Consider the following 21,167-nt stretch of genomic DNA (forward strand, 5'->3'; position numbering starts at 1 on the left):
ATTTGAGAAATGTTTTTCCCGCTAAATTCTACAAAGTGGCATATTTTTAAACATTTCATAAGAAGTTATTGATTAAATAAAATATTTTCTAATTTACACTTGGAATTTTTACCTATTTCTTGAGTATGGAAGTGTTATTTTGACAAATATTTTAATATAATATATAATGTAGAAGTCAGGGTAACTCTGTATGTGCATGTGTACACAAGCTTTCATAATTGATTTCTGGTGAAGACATTAAGAATCCATTCTTGCAACCCATGTTACTCTCAGCCAAGGTGCAATCCAACATCAACACTTTCTTCTTGAGTTAGCTGCAGCTACGAACTACCATCTCTATCCTGCAGACCTCTCCATGGTGAAAATGTATGTTTCATTCATCTTTCTGTGCTTGGCTTCTTTCACTGGACACAGTGTCCTCTGCTCCCATCCACACTGCCATGAGTGACTGAATTTCATTCCCTTTTACAGCCGCACAAATATGGGAACTGCTAAAGTGCATTTTCTTTCCTCTAGGCTCCAGTTTCGCACCATCATCTACCATTTATGCAAATAATTCTGTTTCCAATTCAACAAATTTCAGTGGCTCCCAACAGGTACTGTAGTTTTTCTATATACACTTTTTGAAATTTCTGTTCTAGATTTTAGAAGGTTTTATTTACTTATAATTTATAGTTGTTTATAATTTACAAGTGTATATAATTCCTTTATTTATTTTATCTACCTTTCTCGAGTTCTTGGAAATGGTCTTTTAAAATTTATTTTTAAAAACTTTTAAGTTTATTTTAATTTTTGAAATTAAAATATTACTTTCCTTTTTAATCACTAACCACTCCCATAAGCTCCTCTTCTGCTTTCTCTCAAATTTGTGGTCTGTTTTTCCTTGATTTTTGATATATAATCTTACATATATAAATACAACCTGCTCAATGTGTATAACATTACTTGCATGTATATTATTTTAGGGTTGACTACTTGACACTGAATGCACAGTTAGGGAGCTCTTCCCTTGGGAAGTCTAAGGAGAGATTCTATAACTACAATTTTATTGATTTATTAAGAATCATATATGTATATTTTGAACTTAGTTATTGCAGGTTGCCTTGTAAGTGTATATGATTTTTTTTATTTAAAACTAAGATTTTAATTCAACAGAGTAAAAAAATTACCTATTCAAAACTATTGTGTAGTTTTTATTCTCATTGACTTAGATGTGTTGAATATTAAAAAATTGCTCATTAAACACCTGAGTTATAGTCATTTTCATCATCTGTCATGTTATCATGAGAAATAATGCATGTTTTTTTATCTCAAGCTATAGTAGACAGTTTTATTTTCCTTGGTAGAAATTGCTCATTTACTGTAACATTACTTAACTCATTGAACTAGAATCAATTGTAAGATTATAGCATACATTCTCAGACAGAATTCTAAAACATAGCAACAGCAACTAAATAAAAAGCCTGCAGAAATGCTGGTGGCTTTTAATTTTTTATTAATTAGATCTATATTTCTTTTAAAAATGTTTGATTTCCCCACCTTCCTGACAGGTTTACTTTTCTCTGTGGTTACTGAGCCTGCCTCTAGTGACCCTTAACTCTTCTCCTCATCGTGTTTTGTTCACGTTCTCATGAGTTTTAAAATAAGGATGATAGGATTACATATGGGATGAGAGTCAATGTTCCCACATGAACATCCTTGAACAGAGTGCCGATACTGTGGACATTCCGGAACTGTGTCCTTGTTTCCTGATTCTCCACTGTGTTCAGAATAACTGAGACGGAAAGGAGGCTGATTTCTAGACAAACAATGTACTCCTTTACTGTGGTCCAATTACTTTGTTTTTATACATTTTAAAATGTAAGATATTTCACAAAAGCATCCTTTTTAGATTTAATAACAAGAATTCTATTGTTGCCCTCTTGTAGTTTAGTGTCATAACGAAAGGCTCAAAGGAAAGTTAGTTTAAAATGCTACGTAATAAAATTGTAGAGTCATAGAAACATTATAAATTGTCGTTAATTTAAAAGTACCTTATAGCACTATACTTTCTAAAAAGAAAAAGAAAAGAAGAAAAAAAACCGTGATGACTTCCACTAGTTAGAATTTACTTGTTAATTTACAGCAGACATTTATTGAGCTCTTGATATGCATCATGTTTTTGACTAGGCACTTAAAGTTCAAAAATAATTAAATCTTTATTTTCTGTTCTCTGAAAGTGGATAGTCCTACTGAAGAAACAGACAAGATTCAACACAGACGGAAGGTAGACTAGATGCTCTAACCACTGAGATTCACACTTGACAAAAAGCATCATAAAGGAAACCCTACTCTCTTGTTCCTGGGAAGATACAAAAACAATAAATAAAGCAGATGAAAGCTTCACAAACTTTCAATCACAAACAGATCTAAATCTGTTTGAGGATGTTGGTGGACCTGTGTAGACTATAACTGTATTTTGGATCAAGGATTGAATACCATTTTATCATTTTAAAAAATGCTCTGGATCTGAGAAATATAGGGAGGTCTGTACACTTAGGGACGTGAGACAGTGGTGTGACTAGATAGGCTTCCTGCCTGCCTCATGGAACGCTCAGTCTACAGAGCAAAGTAGACAGCAAACTAGCAAGGAGACCAAAGACCCTGCTAAAACGTTCCTAGAAATCTAACATTGCACAGGAGAGGATTGTTCAAGCCTTTCCTTTGGGAGCCATAACTAGGTTAGGATTCATCAGAATGAGGTAACAAGCAAGGACAAGAAGTCACAGGGAGGCAAGACAGCGAGGGTCCATGAGTCATTGAACTGGAGGAAGACTGGAGCCCAGATCGCCCATGAGGAGAGTATAGAGAAACACCACAGAAAATGATAAACTAGATGCAATCATATAAGGTCCTGTCACTTCTTCATGGGTGGAGTAGACTACCGGCCGCATAGGGCCTTGTAAGCTCCAGTAAGATGGGAGTCTAGGACCACTGGGAAGATACTCGTGCTTTTGAATAGGAAAATATCTTATCATTTGTGCATAGAAATGAAAATGAGACAAATTAGAAAAATGAGTGCCATAGCATCAACAGGAAATAAAGGATGCTTAGATAAAGGTGGTAAGAGTAGAAATAAGTGGAGGAGGGATATTGGAGATACATCTGAATGAAAAAAATATATCACCTTCTCCAAAGGCCACTACCACATTTCCTGGTGTGCAGCATCCTTTTCTGGTGAGGCCAGAGGCAGGCTGGCAGAGCTATGACACACAGATGCTAGAGTTGACTTTCCAGGCTGTAGCTCCACCCTAGAAACACATGAGCTGGGTCACCAGGCTGAAAGTCTCTTCAAGTTCTGTGCCTTAGCAGTTTTTGATGTAAAAATGGCTGTCAAAGTCCCATAGACAAGGCTCTGAGTGGCAAGTGAGCAAGTCCATTTAAAGTCTTAGAACAATGCCATGGCCCAAAGTCAGCATTTCTTGTTTGTTTGTCATACCTGTTTCGCTCTAAGAAGTGTTGATAAAAACTTCTTTGTTCACGTATTGAAGTTTTCTACTTGACTCACAGAACGGGAGGGGGAACATCAGATCCTGAGGTGAACAGGCTAATAGAATTTCATTTTCTGTCATATTACTTAAGGCTTCCTGGTAATACATGTGTTTCATTATACGGAGAATTTTTCGTTTTTGGAAATGACATCAAATATGGATCTTTGTTCCCTTCAGAACTTATCACAACAGGGGATCTTCATCCTGACCAAGAATTTGTCATCACTGATAACATTTTTTGGCTAAACCATGCTAGATATATTAAACACCATTTATCACGAGTCTTTACTCATCATCTTAATATGTAAAAGGCTATTGGAGGATCATTTTTCATCATTTTAAGGTTCTTTTTTTTAATGGAAAACAGGTCAGGGGAGTTGGTTCAATGCTTTCCTTTTTTTACGTGCAACAAAGGAGCAAAACTAAATGTTTTGAAAAACTTCACTGAAGACTAAGTAAAGCCTCAGGTAGCAGGTTGCTTGTGGTGGCGAGAAAATTAGTTTATTTACTTTAAAATGCTGGACAAGATCAAATAAAAAACAAGAGGAATAAAACTTAAAAAAATATGTATTTAGGTCTATGTAGAAGCCAGAAGTAGACACAACACCTGCTTGCCGGTGTTGTTGGGCAATATGTAAAAATGAACGGAATGAATACGAACTGACTTACGAATATGACCTCTCCCATTTCAGTGCATCATACTAGTGGCATAAAGCAATATATTAGTCATTATAGGTTGTGAAATGAAGCATAAACAAACTTCAGCCAGATTCATATTCATGTTTTAGAACTAGTTTGCAAGCCTAATAGAGAAATTAATTACTGCTGCATTTGTGAGATGCTCAGATAGGTTCCTCTCATTAGCATCAATTCCAAGCCATGGATTGGAAAGCAATTGGAGCTGCACACTAATCGTTTCGTTGCCATAGTGATGGTGTTTGCTTGCTTTCTTGGACTGCGCTAGATGGTGATTGCTCTTCTATATCCTCATACCTCATTTATTTGTTTCAGGATTACCCATCCTACACAGCCTTTGGCCAAAACCAATATGCTCAGTATTACTCGGCATCCACCTATGGGGCATACATGGCATCCAACAACACAGCCGATGGCACCTCATCGTCAGCCTCAACTTACCAGCTGCAGGAAGCTCTCCCAGGTCTGCCTAGCCAGCCAGGTAAAGATCTTCACCCCGGTGAAACACTTCAAAATGTCCTGCGCTACCTAATAACATGGAAGAAAATGAGCCTTGCAGAGACACGCCTGAAAACTGCCAGACAGTCACACCGATGATGAATGAGTTTTAGCTCACCGCATAAGACGAGGCTCCTAGGCATTTCAGAAATTCCCTTTTGAGTTGCGAGGCAGACAGGAGATTTTAACCTCAAAATAATTATGTGTGTAAGAATATCAATATGGGTGAGTGGATCTTTTGCCAGAGCCATTCTTTATTCCATGCAAACCTGACAGCAAAGAGCAGCTGCAATATTATCTCTTGAGTGCTTGGGGGGGGGGGGGGTGCTTCCTTTTTGCAGGGGTGGGGGGACTGTATAACTCCTTTACCTTGTAAGGCACCAGAACTCTAACCATCAACATTCCTACATTCCTAGGATTTGAAGGATCAGTGGTAGGAAGTTTAATATCTTTTCCTGATCAGTGAATAGTAAAGTTCATTGCGAATTTCTTTCTTTCTTTCTTTTTTTTTTTAATCTGAAGCCTGCTGTCCTCTTGTTAGAATTGTGTTTGCTACCAGACTTTAAAGCTAGCTAGACCAGCATTGAGCATCTTTCCCATCAAAGCCCCATTCAATTGTCCTGGAGGAGTTACCAAGATGATTCTAAAATTATAGGAAAAAGTAAAGGAATTGGAATATACAATATTTTTTTTGAAAATGTGAACTAAGTTTGAAGAATGGCATTGCCTGATCTTAGGACTTGCAAGGTGCAATAATCTGTGGTCTACAGTGATGATCAAAGCATACATACATGATCGCAGTAGAGAGAGAAAATGGAGAACCCGGGATCAAGCCCGCCCTGAGAAATGGTTGGTGAAAGTTGTGTAGAGAAATTCTAGTGGTTTTCCACAAAAGGTCACTGAAAAACTGAAAATCTCTGTACAAAAGAAGAATCACAATTCATATTTTTGTAGAAAAATCAAAGTAAATCATAACCCTTTGGGTAAAAAACTTTTAGAAGAAAAATATGCAGGAAATCTTTGTGATCCTGGGAAAACAAACATTTTCTTGGATATTATAAACAATCCTTAAAATTATAACTAAGTTTTATAAAATTATAACTAAACAATCCTAAAAATTATAAAATTATAAGGGTTATAGGCAACCCTTAAAAGCAAAGGAATAATAAATTGGATTTAATAAAATTAAGAGTTTCTCATTGAAAGACACTGTTATAGAACCAAAAGACAGGCTACAGTTGCAGACAAAATTTTTCTAAAACACATATCTGATACAAAACTTCTAATCTAGTATATATAAATAATTTTCAAAAGGCAAATAAAATATGAGATTGATCTTTCTTAACTTTTTTTTTATGTATGTGTTTTTTAAGCAATTTTGTCTGCACAGCATACATGCAGTACCTGTAGTGGTCAGAAGAGGGCATTGGATATCCTGGGACCTTTGTGAGCAGCCATGTGGGCGCTGAAAATCAAACTCGGGTTTTCTGTGAGAGCAGTCAATGCTCTTAACTACAGAGCCATCTCTCCAGCACCAGAATCGATGCTATTTTATAAATCTTAATGAGTTTATATTTCTAACTTGAGTGTTTTTGTTTTCAATTTCTTTTCTGCTTTTTTGTTCTGTTTTCTTTTGTGTTATCCAGTTGGGAAGGGAAAACACAGAGAAATGTGATCAAAATTCTGTAAAATATTTCTAGCAGTGAGACCAAGACAATCTAATTTTATCAGTCAAGCAGTTATTTACTTAGTCTCTGGCCCCAACCATGTGCTAGAAAACAGCATTTCATCAGTGACAAGAAATTTGCATATAAATAGCTTGAGTTTGAATAAGAAAGCATGCAAGCAATTAGCAATGCCTGGGAGGAGGGAAAATCTCAAATGCTTAGCAAAAGATTAAGAAGTAAACCATTTTGGATACAATGAAACAACAATGAATGAAGGCTCCCTCTTATGTCAGTAACAGTCAAAATACGCTTATAGCCTGAATTTGTGAAATGACCACATTAATTAATTTTGCTTCTGTGTTTGGGACACTGTAGCAATCCACCATCCATCCTTGCTTTTGTCATCTCGGTTAAACATACACAACTTAAGTCAAAAATATTAAATAGAAAAACAGCAAAATTGAAATGTTTTTTTAAACAACAAACTATTGTTAAATAGTTTCTATTTTATTTTTAATTACTGTCTCTCATTGTGCTCGACTTACAAATTAAACTTTATCATGGAAATGTATGCATAAAAAAACCATGATATGTGGTTTGGCATTTTTAATACCTTCCAGGGTCTGTGTAGCATCATGGAAACGTATTCTCTGTGGCTAAAGAGAGATACTATATCATCTCTTATCTTTTTATCATTACAATTATTGTCTGTTGTGTGTTTATGTGTACAGGTATGCATGCATGCACATTCAGATAAGCATGCCCATGCACACAAGCACAACATGCATGTTGAACTGGGAAGACACCTTAAGGAGTCGGTTCTCTCCACCACATCGATACAGAAAAATCAAACTGAGGTCATCAGATCTGCTGGCAAGGCCCTTTACCAACTGAGCTGTCTCGCTGATCCCAATATATCATTTCTAGCTTTGGACCCAGCAAAAGGATTTTAGACAGTGCAGTTTGTCCTTGGTGACCCTGCATTGTCCTTGGTGTCTTCTTTTTCCTCTTACATTTTCCCTTTTATGACTACACAGCTCATCTTGATTTCCAGGCCCCTTTTTCTCTTAAATCTTCTGTTCAGGCTTTTCTCTATTCTCTGCCTCGCTGAGCATGGTACCACAGGCAAAGTCAATCCCAAACTGGGGCCATTGAAGCAGCTGGGACCCCAAATCTAAGTAAATGATCGATCTCAAGATCTTACAGCTTTCTGCCCTAGGAACCTCACTTGTTAATCCCAGCCTTAGTCATGTGTTCCAAAGCTGCCTCTGTCTTCTTTCATTTTATCAATGATCTGGCCTTAGTTAAAACACTTGTCAGAATCCATGTTTAGCAAGTAGTAGGGATACTGTAGACAAAACGATGCTTGCCTCATTGTTCAATAGCATCAGAGAGATTTCCCCACTGAGAATGCATGGGGACAGAATCACAGAAAAGCTTCTCATCGGGGTTCAGAGACAGACAGGATGACGTAGGTGCATCTGAACTGACCAGACTACAGCTACCATGAATGAAAACTCCTTGCACACTCAGTATGCTATGTGAGGTATACAATTCTAGTTCAAATTTGATTTTATTCAAATTTCTATCTAATCACAACGAAGTTTCTCCACCATTCCCAATACAAAGAATATTTCTTTCGTTAGCATTGTCATGAGCAAAGGGACCATGACGGTGATACCCACAGAGTCAGCTGACTTGAACTAGTAGGAGCTCATTGACTTTGGACTGACAGCTGGGGAACCTGCATAAAACCAAACTAGGCCCTCTCAATGTGGGTGACAGCTGTGTGGCCTGGGCACTTTGTGGAGCCAAAGAGCAGTGCATGAACTGGCTCTTTGGAGCCCATTCCTTAGGGATGGATACCTTGCTCAGCCTAGATACAGGTGGAGGAGCCCCTTGGTCCTGCCTCAAGTGATGTGACAAACTTTGTTGACTCCCCATGGAAGGCCTCACCCTCTCTGAGAAGTGGATAGGGCATGGGGGTGGGAAGAAGGTGGGGAAGAGCAGAAAGATGGGAGGGAGAGAGATTGGCATGTAAAATAAGATTATTTTAAAAAGAAAGGAGGAAGAAAAGAAAATACTGAATGCAGGCAAGTGCTCATACTACTTGGCGGCCTGGGAAGGGGACATAGTCCAGTGAGATATTGCTGCACGCACTGTTAGAACGCAGCATTTCTTATTCCTCTAGTGGTTGCTCTTGTCAACAAATACAGTTTGGCAACTTTTTCAGATCTTGTCAGACTTCGTGCTGGATTTACAAAGAACTCATTTCATCTAGTAACTACTATTGTCGCACATGTGATTCCCGAGAAATTCTGTGATCTCTCAAAGTCTTCTCTCAAAGACTTCACTTTGATTTTAGCCTTTTTAGAACTGGCATGCATCCAGAAAGCAAATAAATTCATAACCATAGGCTTTTTCTTTATTAATGGTGAAATCTGATGGCTTTAGTTCCAGGGCAGGAAAAGAATTTCCCATTAACTGATTATGCATTTCTGGGCTTACAGAGCAGACCTGACAATTAGGTCCACAATTTTTTAAAGAGCATTCACGGTGGACTTCCATGTTTAAAATAGAAACATACCTTATCCTTATATTCAATAAGGGACAGCTGCTTGTTCTGATTTACAGATAACCCTAATGAAATAAAGTTGGAGCTAAATATCCAGACCTTACAAAGGGCAGTTCTTCATTACTGTACTGATTATGGGATAATTATTCAATCACCTAGAAAAGCCCAAGGCAACTGGTAATGACTGATGTTATTTAGAAATTGCAAATAGCATTCAATTATTTATTTTACCTTATTAGGTGGTTTGACAATGGCTTTAGAGATACACTACCATGCTGATTAAAAGCAGACATTTCTAGTTCAATGTCCTTACAAAGATCATTCTCTGTCCTTAAAATGAAGTTTATCTAAGGTAAATTGATGGTTTTGATTTGCATTCTGAAAGTTAGCATTGAAGAGGAAAGATATTTTTACAGCTCCCCCTTGCAAGTCTTTTAAACATTTAAAAATTAAGTGTGTTTAATAATGTGTAACAATGTTATCCTTGACTATACGATCTCAAAAAACACTGTGGGGCATTAGTTAACTGAACTTAACAAGTGCTCAAGGTGAATGAAGGACCTGATAAAGCCCTTCCCACACAGGAAGGAAGCTAGCTTCTCGGGCATGACTTAACAGCCCTTAACTAACTTCACGAAGCAGAGTGCGACTTCTCCATGATACGGGCAAGATGGTGTAAGTGGAGAGAACCTTTTAATTTCTACATTTGCCATGGATTGCACCCTTATGAAACTGGCAGAGACATCAGGATCAGCAACTCTAAAGCAGTATTCACGAGTGCTCAGGGACCCTTATGCTTTCGGTCCTGGCTTTACCCTTTAGTAAAGAGTAGGGAGACAGGACAGCACGTTGAAACGTTACAGAGGTCAGTCTACTTGTGAAGGGATGTTATGTTCACTGTCAGGGCCTGTGCTATCCACAGGAAGGGCTTTCACTTTTTGGAAACCTTTGCCATGACTGTTTAGGCCTCTTCTCTCATATACAACAGTTAAATCTTTAGATGATGTCTTTGGAAGTTTTTAAATTGCAATTAAACCTTGACCATATTATTTTTAAAAAAGTAATGTTTTGAATTTACACACACAGTGAAATAACATGACTACATACAGATGACTGATACATGCAATACTTGGTTTGCTCTGCTTCTATGGTTACGATAAATCACCCAAGCGAAAAACTGTTAGCCCAGCAATTTTCAAAGCTGTAATACGTTGTAACTAGCTTTCTACACTCTACAATAAATGCCTTCAAGTTACCCTACAAATATGGTATCCCTTTCCTGACATTTCCCCCTTTACTCACCCCACTCCCAAACTCACTATGGTAACCACCATTCTGCACTCTGTTTCTAGGGGAGCAAGTTTTTCATACTCCATTTATGAATGAGATCTTGTAATTTTCCTCTTTATGTTCCTGACTTACATCATTAGTCTAATGACCTTTGGTGCCATCTGTGTTGTCACAAAAAGGAAGGATTTCTCTCACCTTTGAAGTTTAATAGTGTGTGTGTGTGTGTGTGTGTGTGTGTGTGTGTGTGTGTCTGTCTGTCTGTCTGTCTTTGTGTGTGTATGTGTCTGTGTATGTATGTTTGTCTGTCTCTCTTTCTCTGTGTCTATGTATATGCCTGTTTCTCTCTCTCTCTCTCTCTCTCTCTCTCTCTCTCTCTCTCTCTCTGTGTGTGTGTGTGTGTGTGTGTGTGTGTGTGTGTGTGTGTGTGTCTGTCTGTCTGTCTTTGTGTGTGTATGTGTCTGTGTATGTATGTTTGTCTGTCTCTCTTTCTCTGTGTCTATGTATATGCCTGTTTCTCTCTCTCTCTCTCTCTCTCTCTCTCTCTCTCTCTCTCTCTCTCTCTCTCTCTTTCTGTGTGTGTGTGTGTGTGTGTGTGTCTGTCTGTCTGTCTGTCTGTCTGTCTGTCTGTGTTACTTTCTTCATCCATAAATATATGTTTTGATACTTAGGTTGACCCCATTTCTTGGGTTGGAGAATTCACTTCCCTGTGAGATGAGCTGCTTTATTGATCCCAACACAGAGTGGTCAGCCCTGAAACCATACATTCACAGACAACAAAAAATGGACCCAGCAAGTTGTATTTATATAATTTTGCATACATATATGTACATATATGTAGCAACAATAAGAATAAAGAGACTATCAGTTTGAGAGAGGGATTGGAAAAGATAGAGGGGGCTGGAGGGAGGAAAGGGATGTATTTCTTTTTTAATAAAAATGTATTTAAAATTATTTTTTAATAACCTGGGGGCAGATATATCTTAGCAGAATAGCTAGGTCATTCATGCAATCTGTTTTTAATTTTTGAGGCACTTCTATGCTGCCTCTTAATGGTACAGTCACAGGGGCCTTTTTGTTCACAGTAAGTCCAACTCTTAAAACTTTTTCTCCTCTTTGGTGATAGACACCTTAACAAACGTGAGTTTGAATATACAGTTTGAATTTGCATGTCTCTCATTGTATATCTTTCTCATATACTGACTGCCCTTCTATATATCCTTTTGGGAAATGTCCTCTCAGGCCCCTTACTTCTTGTTTCAGCCAGGTTATTTTGTTGTCTTACCACTGGGTGGTTTGGGTTCCTTATATATTTCAGGAATGTCAGATGTGTGACTTCCCAATATTTTCTTTCATTCTGGTGGGTTGTTAGAGGACTCTCTTGATCAGTAGACTCTGGTGCTGTTTGGGAGAATAAATATGAGCCTAGTAGTTAAAGCAAAAATTCTGGAGTCACATCAACACCAACAAATACCAGCTGATTGTTGCCGGTGTATATCATGGACCCTATGTATATCATGTCACCAGTTTTTCCATAATTACAAGATAGTAATAAGGATGTAAGTTCTGTGTTAGGGTTATTTCTCTCTACCTGTCTCTCTGTGTATGTGTGTCTTTGACTCTGTCTCTGTGTGTCTCTTTCTCTCTCACACACACAAACACACAAATACACACATGTACATCCACCATTGCTGGTGGAGTATTGAGTCGATACTTCCATTCTGAAGACCCGTGTCTATGAAAGATGGTTATGTGTCTCCCCTGACCCAGCAATGCCAGTGCTGAGTGTAACTAGATACCCATGTGGGGAGAGAGCTCACTTGCACATAGTCAGCACATTATTGAGTTTTGTTTATAACTCCTTAACAGTGTTCCTGACCTAAATGGCAATTGGCAGAAAGGATGAAGTATGCAGATTTGCTTGAGGGATTTCTAGACAAATTAAAAAAAGAACAAACAATTGCTCCGAGTTCTCACCAACATAATGAGCTGGGAATCAAGCCAAAAATGTGTTTATATACTTCTTTTAAAAAGGCACTGTGTGCTCAAACTAAGAGTTTAATTAAAATGGGGCCATACTTTGCAGTTTTCTTCCAAAGGCCTGTTTTACTCTCAAGAAAACACTTGTTTATTTATTTCCTCCGTATCCTTAAAATACTTTGAAGATCCTTAACTAAACTGGCAGAGAATCAACGGGAAGAGATTCTCCTGGGCCTAGAAACCCACACACTTCCTGTGATCCCATTTTCCCTTCAACACTGTGATAGTTGCTGAGTATCAGATTTAAATGGCTGGCTTCTTTCTGTTAAATTCCTTCAGTATGAACCCAGCCTGCCACCAGCTACCCTGCCTGCAATTTAAGACCATGACTGAAAGCTTGCAATTTTCTCTTCTTTCAACTTTTACACTGCTAGCAAAATAAAAAGCTACTTTTCTGTAAATAACACTTTAAAAATTGACCTACAAAAAATTATAAAACCAAGGGTCACATGTACACCTGTTATCCCAGTACTTGGGAAGAAAAAACAAGAGGATCAGGGGTTCAGTGTCATCTTTAACTACACAGGAAATTTGACACTAGCATGAGACCTTTCCTCAAAAACACACAAAAAAATGAATAAGCAAGAACAATGTGTGTGTGTGTGTGTGTGTGTGTGTGTGTGTGTGTGTATGTGTGTATGTGTGTGTCTGGGTGTGTGCATGTGTGCAAAAAGAAAGGTTTTATAAATGACACCCCAAAAGAATTCCGTTTAATCTTGCTTTTAAAGTAACAGTCAGTTTATGGTTAGAAAGATGACTCAGTGGTTAAGAGCGCTCTCTGTTCCTGCAGACCAACCTGAGTTTGGTTCCCAGTACCCATCCATTTCTGGTGGCTCACAAACAGCTGTTACTTCAGCTTGGGCCATCTGATGTCATCTTCTGACTTTCCTGGACACAAGTGTATGTGGACATACCCATACTCACATGAATACACATAAATAAAAATAAAATTTTAAAGTAAGAATTAACTTGACTCATGTTATTTAAAGGAAGGCATTTGATTTGCACGATTTAATAACCTAAGGAAATTATGGTTTCACTGTAAGAGTGGAGGAAAGGAAATGGTTCATGTGGTTTCACTTAAAGGTTAATATGCATTCAAATTTCTAATGTCTATCTGAATAAGTTGAAACTTAAGTTTCCGCAAGATAAAGCAATATCCAAACTTGTGCTTAAAATATTTTTGTTTGGATGTCCCTCCTGTCAGTCATGATAGTGGAAGAGGTACAGCGATCTCTACTAGCAATATTTTGAGAGACAATGACATTTATATTAAGATTATTTTTATATTCTTAGTTTATTTTTTATTGAAAATATATTTTTAATTAAATGTATCCTGATTGTGGTTTTCCTTTCCCCAACTCCTCCCAGATCCTCCCCATTCACCCAAATCCACACCCTTTCTTACTCTTTCTCATTAGAAAACAAATAGGTACTTCCCCCAAATAGTATGAAACAAACCTGAATAGAATTTAAGAAATGGAAAAAAGAAAGGAATGAAGGCAAGCATAAACAAAACATTATGAGAAGAAAAAAAAACAAACCTCTAAACCATTGAGTTGGTTTTGTGCTGGTCATGTACTGCTGAGCATGGGACCTGCCCTTAAGTGTGTTTGTATACCTAGTGGTAAGATTCCGTTAGAGAAAACTATCTTTCATTTGCAAGTAGTTTGTCATTGGAGATAGAGTATGTGTTAGGGATGGGGACTGTGTCCACTTCCCCTCTCAGCTCTAGGACTCCATCTGGCCCAGACCTGTGCAGGGCCTGTAGATGCTATCACAATCTATGTGAGGTCACACACCAGCCCTGGTATGTCTTGAAAGCCTTGTTTTCTGGGTACCCTCCATCCCTTCTTGCTTCTACACCCTTTCCACCTCCTTTTTGAGAAGGTTCATGGGCCCTATGTGGAAGTATTTAATGGAGGCATCCTGTTTCGGTTTGAATGTCTAAAGGTCTCTCACACTCTGCATGTTATCCGGCTGTGGGTCTCTGTATTTATTTCATCTATTACAGGAGGAAGCTTCTTTGATGACGACTGAGCAAGATGTTGGTCTATAAGTATAGCAGAATATCATTAGGAGTCCTTTTTGTGCTAGGTTCCATACAAGCAGTGTCAAGAATGGGTTCTCTCTCATAGGGCGGGGTCTTAAATACAATCAAGTATTGGTTGGTTTCTGCCACTGTGGCATTAGCGCACCTTACATGCAGATCACCTTTGTAGATCAAAGGGTTTGTAGCTGGGTTCTCCTTTAACAACATACAGAATACCTTCCAGTACAATAGACATTAGTGAGTAGGTAGGCACCAGCTCAACTTCTCCACATTCAGTTAGTTGTGTAGATGCAGTCTTCAGCAATAGGGCCACCAATAGTCTCAGCAATAGCCTGGGTTCTTTGGGAGTTTCCATGGAGACCTCTTTGTCAAACAACTTGATTACATGCACTCCATTCCCGACACTGGAAACTTCATTCGGTGATGAAAGATACCCAATAGGGGCTCTGTCTCCCCTCTTATTGGCAACTTTATTTAGATAATCTTCATATATGTATATTTTGAGAAGTTTCTACTTTATTAGGTTGCCATATGACTCCTCAAATGACCCTTAGTTTTAGTTGTCCCTCTTCGTGGTCCCTCTATCTCCTCTCTTCCCCCATCTATTTATGGGGGAAGATAGCTAAGATATATTTCTGATCTTGTACCATGCAATTCTTCCCAAATAAAATGTCGTTATCAAAAGAAATGATAAGAGGTTCGTTCTGTAATGATTACTGTGTCTCCGGAAAGCCATGCACAATGTGCCATTTGTTCAGAATTACTTAATGCCCTGTGATTTATCATACTAAATTTTATTTTAAATTTAATGATAAATTAAGATCATCATATTACTCTTTGTTTATAAACACATCATTTAAATTTAATGTAAGTTAAATTTAATTTAAGTTAAAGCTAAGAGATTTTCATTTTCCACATATGGTTTAAATTAAATACAATTCTGATTCATCTTCAATAATTTTAAAAAGCTTCTTATCCAGAATTCAATATATACTGAAACTGAGGTCCAGTAAAACTGAGTGAAATCTTTGAAGTGCTATTGCAAGTCTAGATGACCCGTTACACTGTGCCTTGTGTAGCTTCAGTTTATCTTAACGCTGGCCTTGGCAGTGCTGCCTGCTTCCCAAGATTCATGGTCACTAACTTTACATGAGTCTGAATTTCAGGAACCTGTAGACATACAGAAGTCAATTAGATAAAGTATCTGAGACTTCACATGCTGGCTGCGTGGAGGGAGTGACTCGCTCTGGGTTCTCACTTAGAGCGGCATTAGCATATGAGAAGCTTACACCATGCAGAATGGGTAGAGTAGGAATGCCAGACCTCCTAGATACCATGCCCTGAGCACAACAGGACAAGAGTCTGTGACTCCTAGGTAGAAAGACGCTTGAGAGGAAGGCCAGAACTAACAATCCACAGGCTGTCATTTAACAAATACTAACTCTGAGCAGGTATGTTGAATAGCATCAACGATATCTCCTGTCTGGAAAGATAAGCACTGAGCCTGTATATTGAATTTGACAAGCTGATGGTTATTCGGGACTCTTGGTAAAGTATGTGTATTCATGTTTTGGTGATCTGAAATTAAATTTTAGTAAGTTAGATATCAATCAGTGGAAGGAGTTGTATTATACAGTTGTGTGACTTCTGTCCATTTATGGCTACTAAGCACTTCCAACACATATACCACACATTGAAATGATTGTAATAAGCACAATATTTCAAAAATTGTAATAAAAGTAATAATGGTAAAAATTTTCTTGCTAATTTTATTTATCAATAACATGCCAAAATGATGTGTTGTATATACTGAGCTAACATTTTATATGTTGAGTTCATTTTATGGGTCTCTTTTTGCCTTGAAATGTAACTGCTAGAAATTTAAAACTTTATAATCAATCTTGGGACTTTCATTTATTTCTACTGAGTAGCACTAGTATGAATTATTGTCTTAAGAAATTTCCTTTGAATAAGAAAATAGTAAACAAAGCATGGCTCGATAGAAATTTGTGGTCAAGAAGATTTAAATTTGCAAGTGGCCCAGGTAAAGGGAAGATCAGACAGGAAAGAAGTGAGGGGGCAGATTCAGTAAGAGGTGGGGTTGGGATGGCACGTTTGTGGGGGAAGCGTGGGTTGATCCAGAAGACATTGTGTTCTCTGAAATGAGACCCAAATGGAGGTGAGACTCGATGGAAATACAGATAAAATGGAGATGAAAGTACAGACAGGAAGCTGAATGTATATGGTATATAAAAGGCATTCAGATTTCTATGAGGAGTTTATATGACTATACAATTTGTTGACTAAATTACAACTTTATATATACGAACTATATTTTTTGTCATAAAGAGGTCACTCGTGTGTAGGAACCTGTGAAGTAATAATGAAGACTTGTAATTGTTCTAAAAGTAAGCAGCTCTTCCTGACGCAATCCTTTTGTTTATAGGAGAGTTTGATACGGTGCAGAGCCCCTCCACACCAATCAAAGACCTCGATGACAGAACATGTAGAAGTTCTGGGTCAAAGTCTCGAGGAAGAGGCCGGAAAAACAACCCCTCACCACCTCCGGACAGTGACCTGGAGGTATGCTTGCTTATCTCTGAGGAACATAAGATACTCAATTTTACTAAGTGGTATCATCCATACTTTAGAGCCTAGTACATTTCCAAATTAAAATATGTATCATAAATTGAATGGACCTGCTTTGTCATAGCTACTTTATCAGTTTGAATTTGGGGATATTTGTCTACTGTAATACCAAAATTTAAAACAGTAACGTCAAAGGCAAGAGAACTTTGAAAGTTGAATACCAACATAATTTCATCTGTTGATCTAAACTGATTTTAAAAAGGCTAAAAATAAAGCTATTATTTGTGGAATAATATCCCAAGAAAACAAATTTTTAAGAAGATAAAAGCAATCTGTGTAGAAAGAAAAAAATCTTGTTAACGAATATCTATTGATTTTGTGGACTTTTACTGTATTTTTCTATTTGTGAGCTTTTTGTGAGCAAGTTGAGTTTCTATCATAAAACACTGAGAAACTATAGTTTACTATAATGCTACACAATTACACAGCTACATATTTTAACTGAATTAAAAAATTCCAGTTGTGCCTCAAATCAAACAGCAGATATAGTACCTCTTTCTGAAAGATTTATATGGCTATACTCGAGAGATGAAATGCATTCTGAAGCCTGGTTGGTGACATGATAAATGACAGCTAGAGATCCCAGTTGGCAGGTGGCAGGGCAGAAATAGTGGCCCATCCCAGGGCTTCCACCATCCCTGCAGTTATGGAGTGTAATTCAGTGTGGTCCAAACTCCAGATTCCCTTCCAGAGTCAAACCCCTGGTATCTGGGTGAAATCTCCTAAATTTGTTGAGTCCTTTGAGATCTTTTATAAGTCCTGCCAGGCCAAACAACACATTCACCATCCTATATGACACAAGGGTCAGCATTTTACAGTTGCTATTTAGATGCTACTCATAGACTGTTTTGGAAATACTTGATGTCTTCTATTTCAAACTGTAATGAATCCATGGAGGTCTAAAACTATAAAATATATCAAATTAGACCCCCTTCTAATCATACAGCCAGAATTGATCTTTTTCACGGTAACTGTGATCAAATGTTGTCTGTATTCATTCCAGTCAAGACACCTGATCATTAAGCTTTTGATAAGTTCTATCACCCACGTCGCCAGTTTCTCCAACAGTCAGACTTGGCAAATGACAAATGAATAAATAATGGAAGGGGTGATTTGTTATAGACTACTCAAGGCTGCTTATAGCAAGAACATTTTCCAACTATAAAGTCCTGTGTTCTTCAACCATAACTGTGCTGACACTGGCTGTTTCTCCTCAGCGTGTATTCGTCTGGGACTTGGATGAAACCATCATTGTCTTCCACTCTCTCCTCACTGGCTCTTACGCACAGAAGTATGGCAAGGTAAGAAATCAGGAGTTATTCCAGGAAGAGTTCAAAACTTAGCTAGTTAAAAGAATCAAGGTCTGCTTGAAAATACGTTATTTTCACTAGTCTTGTCAAGTCTTAGAATAGTCATCCCTTTGTGGTGACTTCTTGTTCTCAAATGTATACTGGCCACTCGGCAGAGCTAATTGGGAATTGCCTTTACATCTTTACAGGAATCTTGAGTTTTCTATCTCAAGGCCAAAGATCTTACCCTCACATATTTGGGGACCACACCCCTTCACTTACAAAAGGGCTCACCACTCCTCTGCCTTTCTCTCTTGCTACTGCTTCTGTAATGAATTTCTTAAAACACCATCATGCCTCTGTGAGTTCTGTCCTCTGGACTGACATATCCACAGGAGGCTGTTCTGATGGAAACATGGATGCTTACATCTTTACTTGCTTTACTGTGTCAGTACAATTTGACCTCAGCAGATTCAGGCAAGAAAATGTTGGCCGAATTTCCACTGCTGTATTAAAATGTGTTTAGCTTTGGTTCTTTTACTTATTAGAGTCACACCTACAGAAATGCCTTGCCATACCTTTACAGCATGACAATTAGTTGGTGGATCCTTATGTCCTATGAACATGATAATTTTAGCAACTGTTATATTTTTATCTTTTAGAAAATATAAGATGGACTGCATTCAAGTGTGTCTTTTTATCTCGTTTTTTTATTTATATGTGTGTATTTGTATGTTCATGTGTATATGCATTTATGTGACCATGAAAGCCAGAAGAAGGTGTCAGACTCTGAAGCTAGAATTACAGGAGTAATATCAGTGTTGGGAACTGAACCCAGGTCCTCTGAAAGAGCAGGAAGTGCCCTTAACCACTGAGCCGTCTTTCTAGTATCAAGTGTATCTTTGTATATTTTAACTTGGGTAATCTATATTGTCCTTTGTTTTTCTTTTCTTAGTAGATACAAAAGGTAGTTATTTTTTTTAACAACTATTTACCAGAAAATATCTTAGTCCCTTTTTATCACTATAATCATTTGGCATTGTTGTCTTCAACTATACTTTCAGGGATTATTTCCATAATACATAAAAGAGTTGGCTCCAAAGCAGGATATGTGCATAGATATGTCTGCTGGGATAAGGAAAGAACATGTGGAATAGTAAAATAAATATGCACACACATTTGCCTCTCATATTTATTGACTTTTATTTCCTTTTTCATGCTCCTCGATATGTTTTATAAGTATATGGGTGAGCTCAGGCTGCTGTAACACAGCACCTCAGACTGGCTGATTTCAATTTCTTTCTCCAAGTTCAATAGAGTTTTTCTCAAAGTTCAGAGTATAAGGTTTAATTCTGGTCAGGGTGACCTTCTTGCTCTCCCAAACTTTGGGGAACACAGAGGAAGACAACAAGTTCTTGTTGGAGTGTGCCATTCCTGTAACCAAATTTTTCTCTTTCATGTTCCCATATTGGAGGTTAGGAATTCAACATATAATTTTTTTTTAAGATTTGTTTGTTTGTTTGTTTATTTATACAGTATCCTGCCTGTAGGCCAGAAGAGGGCGCCAGATCTCATTATAGGTGGTTTTGAGCCACCATGTGGTTGCTGGGAATTGAACTCAGGACCTCTGAAAGAGCAGTCAGTGCTCTTAACCACTGAGCCATCTCTCCAGCCCTCAACATATAAATTTTAAGGGGGCACAAACATTCAGTTCATAACATATCTAGATGAGATTGTAATTAAAACATGGTCACAATTTATAACTAAATTATTGTGATAAATCTGGAATGCAAAATCAAAATTCTGTGACTAGTGAGCTATGAAATCTATTGTTTTTCATTTCTCCCACCAAATGAGATGCCTGAATAAAGTGATCATAGCCTCATGAGTCCCGCCCCTACCCAGTGAGTTCTTATGGTCATGGATCCTTGCCCACCCTTTTATTTGCACTTCTATTTTCTGTCATTAATTGAAACCACATAGCACCTCACTGGAACGTATTAATGCTAACACCATCACTAGGCCTTGGACATCCAGACTCCCACAACCTTCAGCTAAAATCTGCTTTTCTTTCTCAGTTACCCCATCTCAGATACTCTGCTACAGTAACAGAAACACCAACCAATGTTGTTATGATGTGGCTCATGCCAGTGATCCCCAAGAGCTCACGTCCTGAATTCTTGCTCCCCCAGACACTAGCTACAGGTTATAGAACCTTTAGGCAGAAGGGCATAACAAGCAGAACTATGTCAATAGGAGAATACCTTTGGAGCTCATATCAAGCCTCTGGTGTCTCCTATCCTCAGTGATAAGAACTGTCCCATCAAAATACAGTGCCAATACTCTCTTGTCCAGTGCATGAGGTGAAGTGATTATGGACTGAAACCTTTGAAACCATGAGCCAAACACCTCTCCTCCTTCAAACAAAAATGCCATATAACGACAGGGAAGTGCAACTGACTTTCCTCAGTTGACTCACAAATTGACTGACTCTAAGAGCAACACTGAATCCAAGATCACAGGGCATTTTCCACAGGGGTACATCACTGACAAATCTCTCAAGAGGCACTGGCAAGTTTCTAATGCCCAACTTGATATAATTGATGATTTTCCAGGTTTGAAGTGGAGTTTATTCTTTTTGCATATGGCACATCTATCCCTCAGAGTGTCATTATACAAAATACATAAGAATAGGGCTACTCCAGATGGAGGGAAGTGGTGAGGGATGAGAGATTTCTCATGATCCCCACAAAGCAAGGGCCCTCTTCTGTTACTCTTGGTCACCCAAGATGAGCTTACAGAGGCTGAGACTTGCTCTGAATACATCTTTCAATGAGTCATCAGCTGATCTAGACCAGATGCCCTGGACCTGGATAAGCATGA

At 38.0% G+C, this 21,167-nt stretch overlaps 1 protein-coding gene across 8 annotated transcripts in view; it reads left to right on the plus strand.

Annotated features, from left to right (window-relative positions):
- Window positions 1-21,167, plus strand: part of Eya4 (EYA transcriptional coactivator and phosphatase 4) — a 253,623-nt gene that overhangs the window by 203,214 nt on the left and 29,242 nt on the right. For all 8 annotated transcript variants that reach the window (XM_075947640.1, XM_075947653.1, XM_075947633.1 and 5 more), the window contains 4 exons: window positions 517-596; window positions 4,542-4,707; window positions 16,793-16,929; window positions 18,213-18,296. In XM_075947640.1, coding sequence (XP_075803755.1) covers window positions 517-596; window positions 4,542-4,707; window positions 16,793-16,929; window positions 18,213-18,296 — 467 coding nt within the window. The remainder of the gene's footprint in view (window positions 1-516; window positions 597-4,541; window positions 4,708-16,792; window positions 16,930-18,212; window positions 18,297-21,167) is intronic.

This window comes from Microtus pennsylvanicus, chromosome 1 (genome assembly GCF_037038515.1).
Source record: "Microtus pennsylvanicus isolate mMicPen1 chromosome 1, mMicPen1.hap1, whole genome shotgun sequence".
Taxonomy (NCBI): Eukaryota; Metazoa; Chordata; class Mammalia; order Rodentia; family Cricetidae; genus Microtus; species Microtus pennsylvanicus.